General features: G+C 40.0%; 1 protein-coding gene across 1 annotated transcript in view; it reads left to right on the top strand.

Annotated features, from left to right (window-relative positions):
* The window catches only part of PHTF1 (putative homeodomain transcription factor 1), a 68,015-nt gene that overhangs the window by 33,269 nt on the left and 9,021 nt on the right, over positions 1 to 25,725 (top strand). The window contains exons 6-13 of the mRNA XM_012000769.1: positions 5,695 to 5,851; positions 7,685 to 7,819; positions 18,258 to 18,417; positions 19,290 to 19,463; positions 19,568 to 19,657; positions 21,240 to 21,461; positions 25,007 to 25,135; positions 25,569 to 25,650. Coding sequence (XP_011856159.1) covers positions 5,695 to 5,851; positions 7,685 to 7,819; positions 18,258 to 18,417; positions 19,290 to 19,463; positions 19,568 to 19,657; positions 21,240 to 21,461; positions 25,007 to 25,135; positions 25,569 to 25,650 — 1,149 coding nt within the window. The remainder of the gene's footprint in view (positions 1 to 5,694; positions 5,852 to 7,684; positions 7,820 to 18,257; positions 18,418 to 19,289; positions 19,464 to 19,567; positions 19,658 to 21,239; positions 21,462 to 25,006; positions 25,136 to 25,568; positions 25,651 to 25,725) is intronic.

The following is a 25,725-nucleotide window of genomic DNA, read 5'->3' as shown; positions in this document are numbered from 1 at the left end:
TTGGCCAGGCTGGTCTTGAACTCCTGATCTCAGGTAATCCTCCCACCTCGGCCTCCCAAAGTGCTGAGATTACAGGCGTGAGCCACAGCACCTGGCCTTAATCAGGACTTCTATTTATCCCTCAGTAAAGCTTTGCAGGATTTTTTTTTCTTTCTTTCTTTTTTTTTTTTTTAAATATAGACAGGGTCTCACTCTTACTCCCAGGCTGGAGTGCAATGGCCTGATGGTATTTCACTACAGCCTTGAGCCCAGGCAATCCTCCTGCCTCAGCCTGTTGAGTAGCTGGGACAGTAGGGGTGTGCCACCACGCTCAGCTGGTGTTTTTTATTTTTTATTTTTAGAGATGGGCTCTCGCTATATTGCCCAGGCTGGTCTTTGAACTCCTAGTGTCAAGTGATCAAGTGATCTTCCTGTCTCAGCCTCCCAAGTGTTGGAGTTACAGGTGTGAGCCACCACACCCAGCCCTGGATTTTTTTCTTATAAGGCCCCCTTAGATCTTATTAAATTCAGTTTTTTTTTTTATTGTGGTAAAATGTACACAGCATGAAATACACCATCTTAACCATTTCTCAGTGTGGAGTTCAGTGGCGTTGAGTATATTGATATTGGAATACGACCATCAACACCGTTTATTTCCAGAAATTTTTTCATCTTCCCAAACTGAAACTCCATACCCATCAAACTCCCTATTTCCCCTACCCATAGTCCCTGGCAACCATCATTCTACCTTGTCTCTATGATTTTGACTACTCTGGGAACATCATATAAGCGGAATCATATAATATTTGTCCTTTTGCAACTGGCTTATTTCACTTAGCATAATATCCTCGAGGTTGCCCATGTAGAATGTTTCAGAATTCTTCCTTTTAAAGGCTGAATTATATTCCATTGTATGTATATACCATGTTTAGCTTATACATTCATCTATTGAGAGATACTTAGAGATTTCCACCTGAAATTTAAATAGTTTGTCTTTGTTGCTGCTGCTGAAAATACATGACTTTTTAAGTCTATTTTTACAAATTTTAAGTGGTTTTTGCTGTCACATTTGAAAGCTATTGGTTTATAATTAAACTTGTTATAACCAGCTGCTTTATTAAACTCTGTCATCAATTCTAATAGTTTTTTAGTGCTTGTATTAGATTTTATAATGATACAACCATATGGTTGGCAAATAATGAAAATTTGGTTTTCCCCTTTCATATACATTTCATTTACTTTCACTGAATCAGTCAACATTTCAGAGTCATGTTAAGTGATAACAGTGAGTGGTCATCTTGTTTTGTTCCTGATTCAGAATATCTTCACTAACATATAATGTGTATTTATTTTACTTATATATTCTTTAGCATGATAAGGAAATATTTTTATTCTTAATAGTTTAGAAAATATGGGCATTTGAGATGAATAACAAATCAAGAACAAATGTGTGTGTGTGTGTGTGTGTGTGTGTGTGTGTGTGTGTGTGTTTTTGAGATGGAGTCTCGCTCTGTTGCCCAGGCTGGAGTGCAGTGGCCGGATCTCAGCTCACTGCAAGCGACTACAGGTGCCCGCCACCTCGCCCGGCTAGTTTTTTGTATTTTTTAGTAGAGATGGGGTTTCACCGTGTTAGCCAGGATGGTCTCGATCCCCTGACCGCGTGATCCACCCGTCTCGGCCTCCCAAAGTGCTGGGATTACAGGCTTGAGCCACCACACCCGGCTGTGTGTGTGTTTTTTAATACAATGCCTTTTTTTTTTTTTTACTGTTACCTGGAGTTGGGCCAGACTTCACAGGTTTAGGGCATAGTCCTCTACAAGACTGCTCTCACTTCAGATACCAGCCTCAAGTTTGGAGGTCGCCAGGGTCACTCTCACTTCTGACCAGGTAGCTATAGTTTTAGGTCCCCCAGGCATTCCCTCAGATTTGATGATTGGATGGAATGACTCTCAGAACTCCAGAAAGTACTAAACTTACAATTATAGTTTCATTATAGCAACAGAACATAAATGAGAAGAGAGGTATAGGAGTGTTTGGGATAGTTCCAAACAGGATGCTTCCGTTGTCCTCAGGTAGCAATATGCAGAATATTGCCACCCTGCTAGGGAAGAAGCTCCCCTTAGCTTTGGTATGTAGAGTTTTTATTGAGACTTTATTATTTAGGCTTGATTGATGGGATCATTGACATGTGGTTGAACGCAGTCTCCATCCCCCTTTACTCCTCAGAGGTCTCCTATGGCTCAAAGACCCAAGCCTTTAATCACATAGTTGGTCTTTTTGGGGTGACCAGCAGCCATCCTTAGGTACCTTGTTAGCATAAACTATCAGGCTTGGCACAAGGGGCCCACAATGAATAGCAAAGGTACTTCTGTCACTTAGAAAATTCAAGGGTTTAGAGGTTACCTCTGAGGAACTGGGATCAAATGCCAACCAAATTCTTTTTTTTTTTTGACTTCTTAATTTTTGTGGGTATATAGTAGGTATATATATTTATAAGGTACATGAGATTCTTTGATACAAGCATGCAATGCATAATAATCACATCATGGCAAGTAGGGTGTTCATCTTCTCAAGCATTTATCCTTTGTGTTACCAACAATCCAGTTATACTCTTATAGTTCATTTAAAATGTACAATTAAATTATTGACTATAGGTCAGCCTGTTGTGCTGTCAAATACTAGGTATTTTTCATTCTGTCCCATGAACCATCCCCACATCCCCTACTCCACCCCCACTACCTTTCTCAGCCTCAGAGCCTTCTACTCTCTGTCTCCTTGAGTTCAGTCTTTTTCATTTTTAGCTCCCACAAATAAGTGAGAACATGTGAAGTTTGTCTTTCTGTGCTTGGTTTTTATCACTTAACATAATGTCCTTTAGTCCCATCCATGTTGTTGCCAGTGACAGAATCTTATTCTTTTTTATGGCTGAATAGTACTCCGTTGTGTATATGTACCACATTTTCTTTATCCATTCATCTGCTGATGGACACTTAGGTTGCTTCCAAATCTTGGCTATTGTGAACAGTGCTGCAACAAGTGTAGGAGTGACTCTTTGATATACTGATTTCCTTCCTTTCTTTTGTTCTTTTTTGTTTGTTTGTTTTGAGACAGAGTCTCATTCTGTCACCCAGGGACTGGAGTGCAATGGCATAATCTCAGTTCACTGCAACCCTCTGCCTCCTGGGTTCAAGTGATTCTCCTGCCTCAGCGTCCCGAGTAACTGGGATTACAGGTGCCCGCCACCATGCCCAGCAAATGTTTGTATTTTTAGTAGAGGCAGAGTTTCACCATGTTGCCCAGGCTGGTCTTGAACTCCTCACCTCAAGTGATCTGCCCACTTTGGCCTCTCAAAGTGCTGGGATTACAGGCATGAGCCACAGTGCCCAGCCACCATTTTCCTTTCTTTCGGGCATATACCCAGCAGTGGGACTGCTGGATCGTATGGTAGTTCTATTTTTCTTTATTTGAGGAACCTCCAAGCTGTTCTTCATAGTGGTTGTACTACTTTACATTCCCACCAACAGTGTACGGGGGTTCCCTTTTCTCCATATCCTCTCCAGCATTTGCTATTGCCTGTCTTTTGGATAAAAGCCATTTTAACTGAGGTGAGATGATGTCTCATTGTGGTTTTGATTTGCATTTCTGTGATCAATGATGTGAGTACCTTCTCATTTACCTGTTTGGCATTTGTATGTCTTCTTTTGCGAAATGTCTATTCAGATCTTTTGCCCATTTTAAAATCAGATTATTAGATTATTTCCTATAGACTTGTTTGAGCTCCTTATATATTCTGGTTATTAATCCCTTGTCAGATGGATAATTTGCAGACTTTCTCTCATTCTGTGAGTTGTCTCTTCTCTTGGTTGATTGTTTCCTTTGCTGTGTAGAAGCTTCCCCTGCCCCACCTCCCCACTCCCACCCCCACCCCATCCCTGAGATGGAGTCTTGCTCTGTCGCCCAGGCTGGAGTGCAGTGTCGTGATCTTGGTTTAACTTGATGTGACCCATTTGTCCATTTTTGCTTCACCAACCAAAAAATTTTTTTTTTGTTTTTGAGACCAGGTCTCACTGTGTTGCCCAGTCTGGAGTGCAGTGGTACGATCTTGGTTCACTACAGCCTCAACTTCCTGGGCTCAAGTGATCCTCCCACCTCAGCCTCCTGAGTAGACTGGGAGTGGGACAACAGGTGCGCATGCCACCATGTTCAGCTAATTTTTTTGGAGTTTTGTAGAGACGGGGTTTTGCCATGTTGCCCAGGCTGGTCTTGAACTTCTGGGCTCAAGTGATCTACCCACCAGGCCTCAAAAAGTGCTGGGAAGGCCAGGCGCGGTGGCTCATGCCTGTAATCCCAGCACTTTGGGAGGCCAAGGTGGGCGGATCACGAGGTCAGGAGATCGAGACCATGGTGAAACCCCGTCTATACTAAAAATACAAAAAATTAGCCGGGCACGGTGGTGGGCACCTGTAGTCCCAGCTACTCTGGAGGCTGAGTCACGAGAATGGCGTGAACCCGGGAGGCGGAGCTTGCAGTGATCTGAGATCATGCCACTGCACTCCAACCTGGGCGACAGAGCGAGACTCCTTCTCAAAAAAAAAAAAAAAAAAAAAAAAAGGTGCTGGGATTACAGGTGTGAGCCACCATGCCCAGCTGCCAACCAAATTCTTACTGCATAAGTGTCAAAATTGAGATGATTTGTATAGATGTGATCAAAATTACATTGTATGAAATTATTACATTAATTCAGTTGAGTCAACAAATACTTAAGCCTATTGTGTCTGTGCCAAATATTCTTCTAGATGCTGAGATAAATTTTCTACTTTTAAATGTTAAATTCACTTTGATAGTATTTCAATAATTTATCCAACAAATATTGAGTGTCTATTCTGTGCTCCAGGTACTGGTTTTAGATAGAGCAGTGAACAAACCAGAAAAAACTCCTTGTCTTCACGGTGCTTACTTTTTAGTGGTAAATTTATATTCACATTCTCAAGTCAACAAGGTCTATAGTTTATTGTCTGGGTACTTTCATTATTGTGTTTGAGTATTGGAATTTTATTAGGGCATGAAATAGGTAACTTTCTTTTTCTACACACAGGAATAGTTTGTATAGCACAATAATTACTATTTATGTGAAAATCTGAAATATGTTAAAATATGGAGATACTTTTTGATATTTTTCCATTTCATTTGCTTCTTTAAACCTTTTATATATATGCTTTGATTTGCATTTCATATACACACACACACACACACACACACACACACGTATATGTATTTCTTCTTCATTATATATGAAATGAAAAGGCAACATAGTTAAGAGTGAGGACTCTGGAGCCTGACTACCTGGATTCAATTTCCATCTTTGCTCTTTGCTTTCTGTGTAGCCTTGGAAAATACTCTTCCTTAGAGCAACACATTTCAACATGCGTGTTATATACAGCATCTAGTTGTTTTTGCGGTGGAAACCCTTTTGAAATATCTAAATTATCATGCTGCCAGAAAGATAAATCCTTTTAACACAGTATTCTTCACTTGCCGAGGGATCTAGGGCTTCAGGTTTTCACTCCGCTAATGTGCAGCTGGATGGGTGTTGTAGGAAATTATTTATTTGTGTACTTTTTTAAATGATGGATTTTTATAGAAATTGTATAGTTTTTAGAATTAATTTTAAAGATGAGATCTAATGTTTTACATCTTAAAACCTCTTCTTTTCAGTTATAGCAATTGTCTTATATTTGATGATGCCTATTGTGAACATAAGTGAAGTACTTGGACCCTTGTGCCTTATGCTACTCATGGGAACTGTCCACTGTCAAATTGTGTCTACTCAGATAACAAGACCATCAGGAAACAATGGAAATCGAAGAAGAAGGTAAGAAGAGAAATTACACTGTAGTTGTATATTTTCTGGGAGAGGTGTTATAGAGATTTATAAAGTCTGATTAATTTAAAATCTCCCTCTTTTGTGTATTTTTTCATTACTTTTTGGCTTAGGAAATGAATGCATTACTTTGCACTTTTCTCCTTGATGCTGAGAAACCTTGTTATAAACTTTCAGTTCCAGTTTGGGATTTTTGTCATTCAGTACAGTTGTTTAAAAGGAAATTTTATATACTATATTATTCTTTATTAAAATTTATCTTATATATTGTCTTTAAAGAAAACATTCTCTTTGAAGTTCAGTCTTAATCAAAATTTGGTGAAAATTCACTGTAAACAAGGATCTTGGTACATTTGGTTAGTGCTACCAAAATTTTACCTTTTTTCATTTTTTTTTTTTTTTTTTGAGACGGAGTCTCACTCTGTCGCCCAGGCTGGAGTGCAGTGGCGCGATCTCGGCTCACTGCAAGCTCTGCTTCTCGGGTTCACGCCATTCTCCTGCCTCAGCCTCCTGAGTAGCTGGGACTACAGGCACCCGCCACCGTGCCCGGCTAATTTTTTGTATTTTTAGTAGAGACGGGGTTTCACTGTGGTCTCGATCTCCTGACCTTGTGATCCACCCGCCTCGGCCTCCCAAAGTGCTGGGATTACAGGTGTGAGCCACCGCGCCCGGCCAAAATTTTACCTTTTTTCAAAAGTGTGTAATAAGAATTGACTTCTAAGTGGTCTAAACTTTTTTTTTTTCTTTTTGAGACAGAGTTTCGCTCTTGTTGCCTAGGCTGGAGTGCAGTGGTGCAATCTTGGCTCACTGCAACCTACACCTCCCGAGTTGAAGCGATTCTCCTGCCTCAGCCTCCTAAGTAGCTGGGATTACAAGCGTATGCCACCACGCCTGGCTAATTTTTTTTTTTTGAATTTAGTAGAGACGGGGTTTCACTATGTTGGTCAGGCTGGTTTGGAATTCCTGACCTCAGGTGGTCCACCCACCTCGGCCTCCCAAAGTGCTGGGATTACAGGCGTGAGCCACCGCGCCCAACTGTCTAAACTTTTAATAAGGATTGATTTGGCTTTTCTTTACATATTGAATTCATGTTATATTTTAATCGATTATATGGTATATGTGAGTTTTGGAACTGTTTAAATGTTCTTAGGTATATGCAGTGTTACCTTCCAAAAGTTATGTTATCCTCCCTCAGAATATCTGTAGATATTTGCCTGCGTAAACAATTACTAAATAAGAATTTTCCATTAGGTGCAATGAATTTCAACGTATTCTTATTTTTGAATGTTATTTTAAAAACTTTTAAAAAAGAAGATTTCTTGTAAGTTCAGTTAAATTGATTGAATGTTTTCTAAGGAAATAAAATGCTATGCTATGTCTTATTGATATATATAGTATATATCTTTTAATTATATAGGATATCAATAAAAAGTGATCAGTTGCTATTATTCTATGTTCCCCTTATAAAATGTGCCATAAGAGGTAGATTCCTAACGTCCATATTTAAAGAAATTGCTCCTTCTGCTAGTGGTGTTGAATGTGCCTGAACAGACTTTTGGTCATACAAGTGGAAATTTTTTTTTAGTAGATTCTGAATAGCAGTTCTATTTCTTTAATGAATGAACAAAATGGTAGCATAGGACTTTGGTTTGGAATCTGGTTTTGCCCTCAAATCAGAAAGTTCTTGCATAATTTATCCTCAGTATGTGAAGTTAAACTATACTTGATTTTAGGTAATAATTTGTCAGTATAATTTTCTATAGGGATATTTTGGGCAGAAATAGGGTCTTGAATAATCTGAAGTTATTGACATTTTTTTTGTAGAAAATTGCGAAAAACTGTAAATGGTGATGGGAGCCGAGAAAATGGAAATAACTCCTCTGATAAAGTCAGAGGAATAGAAACTTTGGAATCTGTACCCATTATTGGTGGGTTTTGGGAGACTATCTTTGGCAACAGGTGGGAGTCTTTTTTACTTGATTTTGTATTCACATGGTGTTTACAGAATGTATAGTATCATCAGGTCATAGGAGTAAGTAGTATAGACTTATCTTGGTGTGATTTTAAGGGTTATCAGAGGGCTTGCTTACTCAAAATGTTGTCTTCACTGTCTGTTTTGTTAACTGTGAATGCAGTAATCTATCATGAATTCTGTTTTTTGTTTGTTTGCTTGTTTTTTTTGAAACGGAGTCTCATTCTGTCACCCAGGCTGGAGTGCAGTGGCACGATCTTGGCTCACTGCAACCTCTGCCTCTTGAGTTCAAGCGATTCTCCTGCCTCAGCCTTCCAAGTAGCTGGGATTACAGGTGCCTGCCACCACACTCGGTTAATTTTTGTATTTTAGTAGAGACAGGGTTTCGCCATGTTGCCCAGGCTGATCTCAAATTCCTGACCTCAGGCCTCAGGCATGAGCCATCGCACCTGGCCTGATTTCCTTTCTTTCGGGCATATACCCAGCAGTGGGACTGCTGGATCGTATGGTAGTTCTATTTTTCTTTATTTGAGGAACCTCCAAGCTGTTCTTCATAGTGGTTGTACTACTTTACATTCCCACCAACAGTGTACGGGGGTTCCCTTTTCTCCATATCCTCTCCAGCATTTGCTATTGCCTGTCTTTTGGATAAAAGCCATTTTAACTGAGGTGAGATGATATCTCATTGTGGTTTTGATTTGCATTTCTGTGATCAATGATATGAGCACCTTTTCATATACTTGTTTGGCATTTGTATGTGAGAAATGTCTGTTTAGATCTTTTGCCTATTTTAAAATCAGATTATTAGATTTTTCCTATAGAATTGTTTGAGCTCCTTATATATTCTGGTTATTAATCCCTTGTCAGATGGATAATTTGCAAAGACTTTCTCTCATTCTGTGAGTTGTCTTTTCACTTGGTTGATTGTTTCCTTTGCTATATAGAAGCTTTTTAACTTGATGTGATCTCATTTGTCCATTTTGCTTTGGTTGCCTGTGCTTGTGGAGTATTATTTAAGAAATCTTTGCCCAGACTGTTATCTGGAGAATTTCCCTAATGTTTTCTTTTAGTGATTTCATAGTTTGGGGTCCTAGATTTAGTTCTTTAATTCACTTTTATTTGATTTTTGCATATGGTGAGAGATAAGGGTGTAATTTCATTCTTCTGCATGTGGATATTCAGTTTTTCCAGCACCATTTATTGAAGAGATTGTCCTTTCTCCAATGTATGTTCTTGGCATCTTTGTCAAAACTGAGTTCACTGTTGGCTGGGCACAGTGGCTCATGCCTGTAATCCCAGCACTTTGGGAGGCTGAGGTGGGGGGATCATTTGAGGTCAGGAGTTCAAGACCAGCCTGGCCAACATGGCCAAACCATGTCTCTACTAAAAATGCAAGAATAATCCATGCATGGTGGTGGGCGCCTGTAAGCCCAGCTACTCGGGAGGTGGAAGCAGGAGAATCGCTTGAACCTGGGTGGCAGAGGTTGCAGAGAGCCAAGCTCTCACCACTGCACTCCAGCCTACATGACAGAGTGTGACCTTGTCTCAAAGAAAAACAACAAAAAAAAAGAGTTCACTGTAGATGTATGGATTTATTTCTGGGTTCTCAATTCTGTTCTGTTGGCCTATGTGTTTTTATGCCACTACCGTGCTCCTTTGGTTACTATAGTGCTGTAGTACAATTTGAAGTCAGGTGATGTGATTCCTTCAGTTTTGTTATTTTTACTTAGGATATCTTTGGTTATTTTGGGTCTTTTGTGATTCCATATTATTATTATTATTATTTTTTGAGATGAAGTCGTCTTCTTTTGCCCAGGCCAGAGTGCAAATGGTGTGATCTCAGCTCATTACAACCTCTGCCTCCCAGGTTCAAGCAATTCTCCTGCTTCAGCCTCCCAAATAGCTGGGATTACAGGCACCCACCACTACGCCTGGCTAATTTAGTAGAGACAGGGTTTCACCATGTTGGCCAGGCTGGTCTCGAACTCCTGACCTCAGGTGATCCGCCCACCTTGGCCTCCCAAAGTGCTGGGATTACAGGTGTGAGCCACTGCACCTGGCCAATTCTGTATAAGTTTTAGGATTGTTTTTTCTATTTCTTTGAAGAATGTCATTGGTATTTTTATAGGGATTGCATTGAATCTGTAGATTGCTTTGGTTAGTATGGATATTTTTAACAATAATGATTCTTCCAGTTCATAAACTATGGAATATCTTTCCATATTTTTTGCATTCTCTTCAATTTCTTAAATCAATGTTTTATAGTTTTCATTATAGAGATCTTTCACTTCTTTGGTTAAGTTAATTGCTCGGTGTTTATTTGTAACTGTTAGAAATCGTATCACTTTCTTGATTTCTTTTTTAAATTGTTTGCTGTTGTCATGTAGAAATGCTATTGATTTTTTATGTTGATTTTATATCCTGTAACTTTAATGAATTTATCAGTTCTGATAGTTTTTTGGTGGAATCTTTAGGTTTTTCCAAATATAAGATCGTATCATCTGTAGACAAAGGTAATTTGAATTCTTCTTTTCCAATTTGTATGCCTTTTATTTCTGTCTCTTGTCTGATTGCTCTAGCTAGGACTTCTAGTACTATATTGAATAACAGTGATGAAAGTGGGCATCCTTGTCATTTTCCAGATCTTAGAGGAAAGGCTTTCAATTTTTCCTCATTCAGCATGATAACAGCTGTGGGTCTGTCATGTGACTTTTATTCTTTTGAAGTATGTTCCGTCTGTACCCTGATTTTTGAGAATTATTATCATGAAGGGATATTGAATTTTATCAAATGCTTTTTCATCATCATTTGAAATGATTATATGGTTTTTTCCTTCATTCTGTTGGTATGATGTGTCACGTTAATTGATTTGTATGTATGTTGAACCATCCTTGCATCCCTGGTATAACCCTACTTGGTCATGATGAATGATCTTTTTATTTATTTCATTTTATCTTATTGTTATTAGTATTTGAGACAGAGCCTCACTCTGTTGCCCAGGCTTCAGTGCAGTGGCGTGATCTTGGCTCAGTGCAACCTCTGCTTCCCAGTTCAAGTGATTCTTGTGTGTGAGCCTCCCATGTAGCTGGGACCACGGGCATGTGCCACCACATCCCTCTCTAATTTTTTGTATTTTTTGTAGAGGTGCACAGAAGTCAAGAATTGATATTTGGGAACCTCCGCCTAGATTTCACAGGATGTGTGGAAATGCTTGGATGTCCAGGCAGAAGTTTGCTGCCAGGGCAGGGCACTCATGGCAAACCTTTGCTAGGGCAGTGTGGAAGGGGAATGTGGAATGTGGGATGGGCACCCCCACATAGAGTCCTCACTGGGGCACTGCCTAGTGGAGCTGTGAGAAGCGGACCATGGTCTTCAAGACCCCGGAATGGTAAATCCACTGATAGCTTGCACTGTGCGCCTGGAAAAGCCACAGACACTCAACACCAGCCTGTGAAAGCAGCGAGGGGATGCTGTACCCTTCTGGTGATACTTGATATTGTTTTAAATTTCTGGAATGTTTTAAGATTTGTTTTGTGGCTATAATATGGTATATCCCTGAAAATGATTAATGCACTGAGGAGAAAAATGTGTATTCCATAGCCGATAGGTGAAATGTTCAGTAAATGTCTATCAGGTCTATTTGGTCTGTAGTGTAGATTAAGTCCAATGTTTTTTTGTTGATATTCGCTTTATGTATCTGGGTGTTTCAGTGTTGGGTGCATATATATTTAGAATTGTTATGTCCTCTTGCTGCATTGACCCCTTTATCATTATATCATGACCTTCTTTAACGCTTTTTATAGTTAAAATCTATTTTGTCCGATATAAGTATAGCTACTTTATATGGTTAGGCTGTGTCTCCACCCAAATATCAACTCGAATTATATTTCCCAGAATTCCCATGTATTGCGGGAGGGAGCCAGGGGGAGGTAATTGAATCATGGGGGCTGGTCTTTCCTGTGCTAGTCTTGTGATAGTGAATAAGTCTCACAAGATCTGATGGGTTTATCAGGAGTTTCCGCTTTTTGCTTCTTCCTCATTTTCTCTTGCTGCCGCCATGTAAGAAGTGCCTTTCACCTCCTGCTGTGATTCTGAAGCCTCCCCAGCCTTGTGGAACTGTAAGTCCAGTTAAACCTCTTCTTCTCAGTCTCAGGTATGTCTTTATCAGCAGCATGAAAATGAATTAATACAGTAAATTGGTACCAGTAGAGTGGGGCATTGCTGAAAAGATACCTGAAAATGTGGAAACAACTTTGGAACTGGGTTACAGGCAAAGATTGGAAGAGTTTGGAGTGCTCAGAAGAAGACATGAAAATGTGGGAAAGTTTGGAACCTCCTAGAGATTTGTTGAATGGCTTTGACAGAAATGCTGATAGTGATATGAACAATAAGATCCAGGCTGAGGTGGTAACAAATGGAGATGAGGAACTTGTTGGGAACTGAAGAAAAGGTGACTCTTGTTATGTTTTAGCAAAGAGACTGGTGGCATTTTACCCTTGCCTTAGGGATTTGTGGAACTTTGAACTTAAGATAGATGATTTAGGGTATCTGGCGGAAAAAAAATTGAAGCAGCAAAGCATTAAAGAGGTGATTTGGGTGTGGCTAAAGGCATTTGGTTATATAAGGGAAGCAGAGCATAAAAGTTTGGAAAATTTGCACCCTGACTGTGCAATAGAAAAGAAAAACCCAGGCCGGGCACGGTGGCTCATGCCTGTAATCCCAGCAGTTTGGGAGGCCAAGGTGGGCAGATCACCTGAGGTCAGGAGTTCAAGACGAACCTGGCCAACATGGTGAAACCCCATCTCTACTAAAAAAATACAAAAATTAGCCAGGCGTGATGGTGGGTGCCTGTAATCCCAGCTACCTGGAAGGCTGAGGTAGGAGAGTTGCTTGAACCCAAGAGGCGGAGTTTGCAGTGAGCTGAGATCATGCCACTGCACTCCATCTTGGGCGACAGAACGAGACTCTGTCTCAGAAAAAAAAAAGAAGAAAAGAAAAACCCATTTTCGGGGGAGAAATTCAAACTGGCTATAGAAATTTGCATAAGTAGCAAGGAGCCCAACATTAATCCCCAAGCAATGAGGAAAATGTTTCCAGGCCATGTCAGACACTTTTATGGTAGCCCCTCACATCATAGGCCTGGAGGCCTAGGAGGAAAAAGTGGTTCATGGTCTGGACCCAGGGTCCTCATGCTGTGTGCAGCCTTGGGACTTGGTGTCCTGTGTCCCAGTTGCTCCAGCCATGGCTGAAAGGGGCCAATGTACAGCTCAGGCTATGACTTCAGAGGGTAGAAGCTCCAAACCTTGAGCTTCCATGTGGTGTTGAGTCTGCAGGTGCACAGAAGTCAAGAATTGAGGTTTGGGAACCTCTACCTAGATTTCAGAAGATGGATGCCCAGTCAATAGTTTGCTGCAGGGGCGGGACCCTTATGGAGAACCTCTGTGAGGGCAGTGTGGAAGGGGAAAGGTGGGGTCAGAGCCCCCACACAGAGTCCCTACTGGGGCACCGCCTAGTGGAGCTGTGAGAAGAAGGCCACCATCCTCCAGACCCCAGAATGGTAGATCCGCCAACAGCTTACACTGTGCTCCTAGAAGAGCCCCAGACACTCAACACCAGCCTATGAAAGCAGCCAGGAGGGAGGCTTTACCCTGCAAAGCCACAAGGACAGAGCTGCCCAAGACCGTGTGAACCCACCTTTTGCATCAGCGTGACCTGGATGTGAGACCTGGAGTCAAAGGAGATCATTTTGGAGCTTTAAAATTCGATTGCCTCACTGGATTTTGGACTTGCAAGGGCCCTGTAACCCCTTTGTTTTGGCCAATTTCTCCCATTTGGAATGTCTGTATTTCCCAATACTTGTACCCCCATTGTATCTAGGAAGTAACTAGCCTGCTTTTGATTTTACAGGCTCATAGGTTGAAGGGACTTGCCTTGTCTCAGATGAGATTTTGGACGCTAGACTTTTGGGTTAATGTTGAAATGAGTTAAGACTTTGGGGGAGTATTGGGAAGGCATGATTGGTTTTGAAATGTGAGGACATGAAGTTTGGAGAGGCAAGGAGCAGAATGATATGGTTTGGCTGTGTCCCCACTCAAATCTCAACTTGAATTGTATCTCCCAGAATTCCAGTGGGTTGTGGGAGGGGCCCGGGGAGGGTAATTGAATCATGGGGGCTGGTCTTTCCCATGCTGTTCTTGTGATAGTGAATAAGTCTCACAAGATCTGATGGGTTTATCAGGGGTTTCCGCTTTTGCTTCTTCCTCATTTTCTCTTGCCACCACCATGTAAGAAGTGCCTTTTACCTCCCGCCATGACTCTGAGGGGCCTTCTCAGCCATGTGGAGCTGTAAGTCCAGTTAAATCTCTTTTTCTTCCCAATCTTGGGTATGTCTTCATCAGCAGCATGAAAATGCACTAATATACTACTCCTGCTAATTTTTAGTTTCTATTGGCATGGAATAACTTTTTCCATTGCCTTATTTTCAGCCTGTGTGTATGTTTATAGGTAAAGTTTGTTTCTTGTAGGTAACAGATCATGGATTTTGTTTTTTTAATTCATTAAGCCACTCTATGTCTTTTGATTAGAAAGTTTAGTTCATTTACATTCCATGCCATTATTGATAAGTAAGGACTTACTCTTGCCACTTTGTTAGTTGTTTTCTGGTTCATTTGTGATCTTCTTTTCTTTCTTTCTTTCTCGTCTTCCTCTTAGTGAAGGTGATTTTCTCTAGTGGTATTTTAAAATTTATTTCTTTTTATTTTTTTGTGTATCTGTTATTTTTTTTAATTTGGGGTTACATTGAGGCTTGCAAATAATATTTTATAACCTATTATTTTTAAACTGATGACACTGATTGCATAAACAAGCAAACAAACTCATAAACCAGCAAAGAGAAAAGTAATAAAAACTGTACACTTTCATTCTGTTCCCTTGCTTTTTAACTTTTTGTTGTTTGTATTTATATCTTATTATACTGTCTATGTCTTGGAATGTAGTATTCTTTTAAATTGGTTCATCTTTTAGTCTTTCTATTGAAGATATGAATAGTTTACACACGACAATTACAGGGTTATAATATTCTGTCTTTATTGTGTACTTACTAATGAGTTTTCTACCTTCAGATGATTGCTTATTGCTCATTAATGTCTTTTCTTTCAATTTGAAGAACTCTCTTTTGCATTTCTTGTAGGCAGGTCTGTTGTTGATGAAATCCTTCAGCTTTTGTTTTTTTCTGGGGATATCTTTATTTTTCCTTCTTGTTTGAAGTTTATTTTTGCTGGATAATACTATTCTAGGATAAAAAGGTTTTTCCTTTAGCAGTTTAAATATGTCAGACTGACTGCACATAGTGGCTCATGCCTATAATCCCAGCACTTTGGGAGGCCAAGATGGGAGGATTGCTTGAGGCCAGAAGTTCGAGACCAACCTGGGCAACATTAGGGAGACCCAATCTCTACAAAAATAAGAATAAAAAATTAGCTGGGTATGGTGACATGTGCCTGTGGTTCCAGCTATGCTGGAGGTTGAGACAAGAAGATCACCTGAGCCAAGGACGTTGAGGTGGTAGTGAGCTGTCATGACAGTGAACTCCAGCCTGGGCAACTGAGATCCCCATCTTAAAAAAAAAAAGTAAAAAGAAATAAGTAAATAAATATGTCATACCACTCTCTCCTAGCCTATAAAGTTTGCACTGAGAAGTCTGCTACCAGACATATTGGAGCATCTTTGTATGCTATTTGTTTCTTTTCTCTTGCTGCTTTCAGGATCCTTTCTTTATCCTTGATCTGTGAGGGTTTGATTGTTAAGTGCCTTGAGGTATTCTTCTTTGGGTTAAATCTGTTTGGTATTATATGACCTTCTTGTACTGAATATTGGTATCTTACTCTAGATTTGGGAACTTTTCTGTTAGTATCCCTTTGAATAAACTTTGTACTCCTATCCCTCTCTCCACCTCCTCTTTAAGGTCAGTAACTCTTAGATTTGCTGTTTTGAGGCTATTTTCCAGAATTTTTAGGTGTGTTCAGTCTTTTTTATTCTTTTTTCTTTCGTCTCTTCTGTATTTTTAAATAATCTGTCTTCAAGCTCACTAATTCTTTCTTCTGCTTGATTAATTCTGCTGTTAAGAAACTCTGATGCATTCTTCAGTTGCATTTTTCAGCTCCAGAATTTGTTTGATTTTTTTTTTTTTTTTTTTTAGTTATTTCACTCTCTTTGTTAAATTTATCTGACAGGATTCTGAATTCCTTCTGTGTATTCTTGAATTTCTTTGAGTTTCCTCAAAATAGCTTTTTTTTTTTTTTTTTTTTTTCAATGGTGCAATCTCGGCTCACTGCAGTCTCCACCTCCCAGGCTCAAGTGATCCTCCTGCCTCAGCCTTCCAAGTAGCTGGGACTACAGGCACATGCCATTGCACCCAGCTAATTTTTTTATTTTTTGTAAAGATGAGGTTTTGCCATGTTGCCCAGGCTGGTTTTGAACTCCTTAGCTCAAGTGATCCACCTGTCCCTTGGCCTCATAAAGTGCTAGGATTACAGGCATAAGCCACTGTGCCTGGCCAAAAATAGCTATTTTGAATTTTCTGTCTCTAAGGTTGTATATTTCTGTCTCTCTAGAATTGGTCACTTATTATATCTTATTAGTTGGTTTGGTGAGGTCATTTTTTCTTCGATGGTCTGGACGCTTGTGTGGTTAGATGTTTGTTGTAGTCTTCACAGTCTGGGCATCTTTGTACCTGTCCTTCTTGGGAAGGTTTTCCAAGTATTTGAGGAGAATTGGGTGTTGTGATCTAAGTCTTTGGTCACTGCAGCTGTATCTGCATTCGGGGGCACCCTAAGCCCAGTAATGCCACAGCTGCTGTAGACTTGTAGAGGTGACTGCCTTGGTGGTCTTGGGTCAGATCTGGGAGAATTCTCTGGATTACCAGGCAGAGACTCTTGTTCTCTTCCCTAACTTTCTCCCAAACAAATGGAGTCTCTCTCTCTCTTTGCTGAGCTGCTTGGAGCCAGGAGGGGGTGACACAGCACCCCTGTGGCCTTTAATACTGGGACTGGCCTGGGGCAGGCCTGAAGCCAGCACAGCACTGGGTCTTGCCCAAGGTCCACATGGTGACCACTTGCCTGTCTACCACCTATGTTTACCCAAAGCCCAAGGGCAAATTCAGCCAGGCTTATGTCCTTCCTTTTAGGGCAGCAAGTTACCCCTGGCTCTGGGCAGATCTGGAGATGCTGTCAGGGCCTGGCATTGAGAACCTTAGGAATCTACCTGTCGCTGTGTTCTATGGCAGCTGAGCTCGCACCCAAACCAAAAGACAAACTCCCCACTCCTCTCTCCCATTTCCTCAAGCAGAGGAATCTCTCCCCATGGCCACCACTGCCCCAGGCCTGCAGCAAGTACTGCACGGCTGTCGCTGATATTCACTCAAGGTCCAAGGGCTCTTTGGTTAGCTTGCGGTTAATGCTGATAGGCCTGGGTATCTCCTTTCAGGGCAATGTGCTCCCCTCTGGCCCGGGGTGGGTCCAGAAATACCATCCAGGAGCCATGGCCTAGAATCAGGGACCTCAAGGGCACACTTGGTGCTCTACCCCACTGTGGTTGAGCTCGTACCCTGCCTATAAGACAGGGTTCCCTTTACTCTTCCCTCTTTTCCTCAAGCAGAAAGAGTCTCTCCCTGTAGCCACCACAGCTAGGAATATACTGGGTCACTCCTGAGGCCAGTATGGCTCTGAGTCTCACCCAAGACCCACAGTGAGTACTGCCTGGCTACCACTGTTTGAGCCCAAGGGCTTTTTGGTCAGCAGGTGATGACTCCTGCTGGGACTGGATCCTTCCCTTCAAATGTGCTGATTGCATTTTGGTCCAAGGTGTGTCTAGAAATGTCGTCCATAAGTTAGGTCCTGGAATGGGGGCCTCAGGACTGTGGTCCCTTGTTCTACTCTGGCTGAGCTGGTCCTTTTTACTCTTCTGTCTCTTCCTGGGCTGTGAGCAACACTGCCTGGCTTTGCAGTAGGGGTGGCACAAGCACTCCCTGGCCACTCAGCTGGTGTCTCAGTAGGTCATGTGCACCCTAAGTCTGCTGGGCTAGTGGAGTGGCAGTAACAGACGATAGAAGGTAGGAATTGCATTGTGTTTGAGAAGATGTGGAGAGGACTATGAACCTACTTTTGTGCAACACTGAAAAGTATATGCTTCCTTTCAGTTAATTGACCTGAGTCTTTGAAGAATAGACTCACATTCTGAGTCTGTGATTGAATATTTTGTCATTCTACACCCTTACTTAGCAAGCTAAAGTCCTGAAAAATATGATTCTTGAATTTTCTTGATTTCCAGAATAATATAGCGTATTCCTTAGAAGAAAGTGGTTTCATGAAAGGTGTTATTTTCAAAAAACTAATCTTCTTTTCCTTTTTTTTTTTTTAAAAAAAATAGGATTAAAAGAGTAAAATTAATATCTAACAAAGGGACTGAAACTGACAATGACCCAAGTTGTGTCCGTCCTATCATTAAGAAGAGACAATGTCGACCAGAGATTAGAATGTGGCAAACAAGAGAGAAAGCAAAATTTTCAGATGGAGAAAAGTGCCGTAGGGTAAGATTTAGATGGATTTAACAAGCCTTTTTTTCCTCATGTAACATTTTCCTGTTAAGACTCTGTTAGAGATATAAAATAGATACTAGTAGGTTTGTAAATTTGTCCTAACAAGTAAAACCACAGGATATGAAAAGAAGCTATCACATGAAGACTGGAACTTAGTCTTAAAATTTCTAGTACTAGACTTGTTATTAATTTTGCGAGTTATCCAGCCTTAGCAGTAGGCTAGTAGATTTAATAAACAGATTAGTGAAGAGGGTGCTGTGTCATATTCCAGAGAAGCAGTGATAGTATAGTAAGAGTTTGGGAAATTATTTTGTAGGTTTAGGTAGAGATGGTCTGCTCTATGTCTAAAACTAGCTATATGCTTTTACTTTATAGTTTTAAACTGTTTTCTTGTTGGTTAGATCGTGGCATTTAGTCTAATAATTATTGAGCCATTACTATAACCAGGCATTGTTCTAAGTACTTTACGTATACTAACTTATCTCATTTATTTTCAACAAACCTGTGAAATAGATGCTTTTATTATCATTTCTTTTCAGATGAGGAAACTCAGCTCCAGACAGATTTAGTAAATTGCTCAAGGTTATGTGTCTAGTAAGTAGAAGAGTTGTGATTCAGGCTTAGAGTTTGACTTGAGTCTTGGTTTTTGAATACTCCGTAACACTGCCTCTTCATTTAGCATATTTAGTTTCAAGTTAATATTTTTCTTAATTGAGATTAAATAATATATGGATTTATTCAGTTTTGGGTTAGTTTACTTTTGCTGCTTGGTAGTGTTTGTATGATTTTTTTGTTTTTACACATGCAGCTTATTAGAATATTTTGGGCTGTCCCCTGTGAAGATATTGCTGTTCTCTTTGTAGGAGGCTTTTAGGCGTTTGGGTAATGGGGTGTCTGATGACCTGTCAAGTGAGGAAGATGGTGAAGCACGGACACAGATGATATTATTGCGTAGGAGTGTGGAAGGGGCCTCAAGTGACAATGGTTGTGAAGTTAAGAATAGAAAATCAATACTTTCAAGGCACCTAAACTCTCAGGTAATTTCTGTTTTAGTTTATGAAAGTATAGGACTAAATCATTGAAGTTAGTAACAAAGCATTTAACATATCTTCCTATTGTTTGTTGGTTTGATTTTTGGCAGGTAAAGAAAACCACTACAAGGTGGTGTCATATTGTGCGGGATTCAGATAGTCTAGCTGAATCAGAATTTGAATCAGCAGCCTTTAGCCAGGTAAAGTATCCCTTTGAGAAATCAAGGTATATTTTTGAGTGTAATAACTTTATCCATTCCTTTTTTTATTGCTTGCCCTAAAGCTGCGTTTACATTAATATTTGCCAACCCTTTCCTTGTCTCCAATTATCTATCTCCTTATCTGGCAGCTTTTAATGACTACATACCTAGAAATAATATTTTTCTTTTTTTTTTTTGAGACGGAGTCTTGCTCTGTCTCCCAGGCTGGAGTGTAGTGGCTGGATCTCAGCTCACTGCAAGCTCCGCCTCCCGGGTTCACGCCATTCTCCTGCCTCAGCCTCCCGAGTAGCTGGGACTACAGACGCCCGCCACCTCGCCCGGCTAGTTTTTTGTATTTTTAGTAGAGACAGGGTTTCACCGTGTTAGCCAGGATGGTCTCGATCTCCTGACCGCGTGATCCGCCCGTCTCGGCCTCCCAAAGTGCTGGGATTACAGGTTTGAGCCACTGCGCCCAGCCGAAAGAATATTTTTCTACGTTGACCCTGAGCTTAAAAGTATCACAGATGATGCCCAGAAAGAGGTTACTTAATCCCTGAATAATGAGATTATTAAATATTCACTTGGAATATGAGGTTTATTTTTAAACATCATAAATTGGATTGACACTGATGAAGACAGATTTTTGAGAAAGGAGTTCTGAAAAGATGGGAGTAGTAAATCTCATCATGAGAGCTAAAGGGCATATTATATTATTTGGAAAATTGTAAGTCAGAGGTGAGCAGAGTAGATGGTGGTGGTGTGGTTTTTCTTTTGTTTTGATTAACAAGGCAATTGTGATCATGGAATAACTTTCATATTTATGTTTTTACTTTTCTTTGCCTGATTATCCTTTAACATTTTGGAGCTGAGTAGGTCTGTAGTGAAGTTCACAATATTTAGAGTTGGGGACATTTTGTGTGTGTCAAAAAGCTCAGCTAAGCCAATTGAGTTGGTCATCTTGGTGTGCTTATAGGAATCACTCCCTTCCCAGAACACCTTAGTTGAACAGTTCTGTAACTTGGCAATAGCTTCTTAGAGGGAGTCCTGCTTGCTAGAGACATCAGAGTTTAACATTTAAATACTAAAATCTATTATTGGCCAGACATGGTAGCTCACGCCTGTAATCTCAACACTTTGAGAGGTTGAGGTGGGTGGATAGCTTGAGACCAGGAGTCTGAGACCAGCCTGGGCAACAAAATGAGACCCCCTCTTTACAAAAAAAAAATATATATATATATGTGTGTGTGTGTGTGTGTGTGTGTATCCGGGTGTGATGGTATGCACCTGTAGTGCCAGCTACTCAGGAGGCTGAGGCAGGAGGATCGCTTGAGCCCAAGAGTTTGAGGTTGCAGTGGGCTACGATAATGCCACTGCACTCCAGCCTGGGTGACAGAGTGTGACCCTGTATCAAAAAATAAGAAAGCATTATTGTTATGTGAAGCCCTGTGAAAAAATGAATTCATGGTGATTGACTTTTGAAGGCTTTCAATCCATTGCTGTAGATAACTTGTTTTAATTTTATTTCACATATAATTATTTTTAAAGATGAAGAAAATTTTTTCCTTTTTGTTTTCCTTTAAAGGGCTCTAGATCTGGTGTGAGTGGTGGCTCTCGAAGCCTCAACATGTCAAGAAGAGACTCAGAAAGCACCCGCCATGACTCGGAGACTGAGGATATGTTATGGGACGACCTGCTACATGGCCCAGAGTGCCGGTCATCTGTCACCAGTGACAGTGAGGGGGTTCATGTGAATACCCTTCACTCAGGGACCAAACGTGACCCCAAAGAGGATGTTTTTCAGCAGGTCTGTGCAGGCATGATAAGAATAGCTAGTATTTATTGTGTTCTTACTGTGTGTCAGGCATTCTGTTATCTCATTTAACTTTACAATAATCCTGTAGGGTAGATACTATTATTATCCCCAGTTTAGAGGTGAGGAAATTGAGCATAGCCTGTAAGTGAAGATGTTGGGATTAGAATTCAGGGAGAAGTAATCTAGAGTTACCCTAACCTAAATTTTTTTTATATTACTTTTTCTTATTATTTTCCTTAGAATGGTCCTTAACGTGTATTTTGTATTTTGTATGAGTAAAGTTTGTATACAGAAAATATACCTTATATTTTCATGAACATCACAGTGTTACATATGAATTACTAGGAAATGGTACTGCTTGCTTTTTGAATAGTGCATAAAATAAATCATGCTTTTAATTTCAGGTTTTATATTAATGTCATAAAATCAGTCATTAGAAGGTATTTCAACCTTCCAACCAATGTAGAGATTCATTCTATATCTGTGTAAATTTTTTACCATCTGTTGTGTGGTGATAATAGTTCCTACTTCTTAGGAATAGTGTGAAATAGCTAATAAGATAAAGTACATAGCATAATACCTGGCGAGAGTAAATACCCAATAAATGTTAGCATTATTATTAATGTCTCCATCAGATGATCAGTTGGCCTCTTCTTAAATACTTCTGGAGCTGGAGTGCTTGTTATTTAATGATACAGCTTATTCCACTTCTGGATAGATTGAATGATGAAGAAATAGTTCTCATATCAACCTTTCAGTTGCTTAATGTCAATGATTGTTATGATTCTTAGGTTTTTGTTCTTTAGGCTAAATATTTCCACATTGACTTGCAAATAGTGAATGATGGATACGTATTTGCTTAATTATCAAATTTTCTTGATTCAAAGATACCATTGATTTAGATGATATATTTTCATTTAAAAAATCACTTCATTAAATGTATATAATTTTTAAAAAATGAACCAGAAACAATGTAAATTTTCTCATTAAAGTTTTTTTTTTTTTTTTTCTTTTTGAGACAGAGCTCACTCTGTTGCCCAGGCTGGAGTGCAGTGGTGCAATCATGACTCACTGTAGCCTTAACCTCGCCAGCTCAAGTGATCCTCCCACCTCAGCCTCCTGATTAGCCACCATGCTTGGCTAATTTTTAAATTTTTTGTAGAGATAGGGTCGCACTATCTTGCTTAGGCTGGTCTTGAACTTCTGGGTTCAAACAGTCCTCCCACCTTAGCCTCACAAAGTGTTGGGATTACAGGGGTGAGCCACCATACCTGGCTCTCATTAAAATTTTATGCTACTTTTTCTGATTTTGCAGTGAGGTTAAATATTTTTTGCATTCAGTCTGAAGATTCATCTAAATTGCATTGCTTTCAGTAGTTATGCATAGCATCATGATGATCTTGATCTCTTTAGCACTCCCCTCCTTTGAGATTTGCAGCATAATTTTAAGACATATATAAGAATAATTGAGTGTGGTAAACTCACCATGTCAAATGCAATAAATCATTTTCCAATCCTGTTCACCTAGCCTATTATTCTTTTATTCCCTGTGTTTCTTAATACTATACTACCCACCCAAGTCAAAAAGCTTGGAGTCATTCTTGACCCCCCGCCTTTTTTTTTTAGATGAAGTCTTACTCTGTCACCCGGGCTGGAGTACAGTAGCACAATTTCAGCTCACTGTAACCTCCGCCTTCCAGGCTCAAGTGATTCTCCTGCCTCAGCCTCCTCAGTAGCTAGGATTACAGGCGCCTGCTGCCCACCACCACACCTGACTAATTTTTGTATTTTTAGTAGAGATGGGGTTTTGCCATGTTGGCCAGGCTGGACTCAAACTCCTGACCTCAAGTGATCCACTCGCGTCGGCCTCTGAAAGTGCTGGGACTACAGGCATGAGCCGCCATGCCCAGCTGGCCCCATTCTTTCCACCCTTAATCGCTTATATTCTTTTGATTCAGCTGTCTAAATACCTGCATCTCTGTGGTCACCCTGCTTGGTGCAGGCCATCATCTTATCTCAACTGGATAAGATAAGAAGCTATTACAGTAACTTCTGTAGGGTTGCCTCTGTTCCTTTCATTTTCCTTGCTACAGCCAGAGTGATACTTCTAAAATACAAATCTGATAATGCCACTTCCTTTAAAATCCTTTTTTCTTCTTTCTGGATTGCTTGCTTCTATTCCTTTATTTGTTCTAATACAGTTTCATCTCTGACCATTCTGTCCCTGCTCCTCACATGGTGAACTTGACTCGACTAACCTTCTTTGTTGCTGATATGTAACCAGGCCTCATGCGCCTCTGGGCCCGTATGCATACAGGTTTCTTTGCCTGGGACATAATTTTCTCTAATGCCCATTCTTTTGGTTCATTCCTTTTTATTTCCAGGCAGGTCTTGGCCTGAGTGATGCTTCCTTCAGGAAGCCTTTCCTATATACTCCTAAAGCACTCTTACTTTTCCTTACCTTGCTGTATAGTAACTTCCTTCAGAAGTCTATAAACTCCTTGATAGCAAGGACATCTATCTTGTTCTCCATTTTATCCACAGGCATGATACATAGTAGGTCCTTAGTAAATATGAGTTGTATAAGTCAGTGAATCAGTCAAATCAGTGATTCAAATCAATAAATGCTTGTTGGCATTATGCTAAGCGTTTTGGTAGAAAGAGAAAAAATATGCCAGATGGTCCTTTTCTAGAAGGTTATATTTTAGTTTGGGAACAAGATAATTATATAGGAAATAAGTAGAGGACAACATAAAAGCACCATATAATAAGGTGCTAATTTGTCTGATACAGACTGTAAAAGTTTTTCATTTCAGAGAAGGGCAAAGTTAGTAAGGCTGAGGCTGTCAGAGAGGACCATGGTGGTGAAATGGGACTTGAGCTAGTATTTAAAGAATGAGACATGATATGGCAGAGGAGGAGAGGGAGCTGTTTTCATTGTGACTGTCTCCACTTGAGCTTTTCTAAGCCTCACTAATTCTCTGTGTCCTGGTTAGACCAGAAACAGACTTAACTCCTCAGTCATTCATGTGATGTATAAGGCCTTTTAGTATCTTCCTTTACTTCCTATTACTCCCAGTGTAATCTCGTAGCTCTAGAAATTCTTTCTTGATAGCCCTTGACTACACTAAGCTTATCCTCACTTCCATACCTTTAGAGAGGGAAGCAACCTTGGAGATCATGGACTGCTATCTCTCCTGATAACAGAAGACATTTAGTCTCTCCCTAGGCAAGAGAATGGCTTAGTGAAGAAAAATGGCTCTAGCGGGCCATGGTGGTATGTGATTGTGGTCCTTGCTACGCAGAAGGCTGTGTAGAGGGAGGCAGATGGGAGGATTGCTTGAGCCCAGGAGTTTGAGACCAATCTGGGCAACATAGTGACACCCTGTCTCAAAAAAAAAAAAAAAAAGAGAAAAAAAGGACCAGCATTATAGAAGCGGTTATTAGAGTGTTGGCAAATGAATGGAGCCTGGGAAAGAAAAACTAATGGAGGCAATAAAGCATGGATAGAAACAATTTTATATTTTTCTTCTCAGAATCATTTGTTCTGGCTTCAGAATTCAAGTCCTTCCTCTGATCGAGTTAGTGCAATAATCTGGGAGGGGAATGAGTGCAAAAAGATGGATATGTCTGTGTTGGAAATAAGTGGCATCATCATGAGCAGGGTAAGATTGAATATGTTTCCAGATTTTTCAAAAAATATACTAAGTGATCAGGAGCTATTTTGTAAGAATCTCTAAGTGATTAAAACAGTATGACTCTGCTTTTGAAGCACATATATATATCATCTATATTATATGTAATATATTATTAACATATATATGTAATTTTGTAGTCAGAGTCTTTACATGGTAGTATATATATTATTTGTTATACCTGGTCTCTGTTAGCATAGTCAACTGTTCAGGTATGCTCTACAGGTATTCCTATCTCATTAAATCCCAATTTTTAATAAGATTTAAAAGTCATAAATCTGTATGTCATTTGTATTTATACTTTTAGAATGTGTTTTTAATAGTCTGAATAGTGTTTGATAAATACTGCTTTGTAACTCCATTTAGCTACACAATAATGATAGAAATTGTAAATAATTCACAGGTCAATGCCTATCAGCAAGGAGTAGGTTATCAGATGCTGGGAAATGTTGTCACTATCGGATTAGCATTTTTTCCATTCTTACATCGACTTTTCCGTGAGAAGAGCCTTGACCAGCTAAAGTCCATTTCAGCTGAGGAGATCTTGACTCTCTTTTGTG

The sequence above is a fragment of the Mandrillus leucophaeus genome, unplaced genomic scaffold (assembly GCF_000951045.1).
Source record: "Mandrillus leucophaeus isolate KB7577 unplaced genomic scaffold, Mleu.le_1.0 Scaffold64, whole genome shotgun sequence".
NCBI lineage: Eukaryota > Metazoa > Chordata > Mammalia > Primates > Cercopithecidae > Mandrillus > Mandrillus leucophaeus.
Note: the sequence above shows the minus strand (reverse complement) of the source record. Positions and strands in the feature narration are given on the sequence as shown.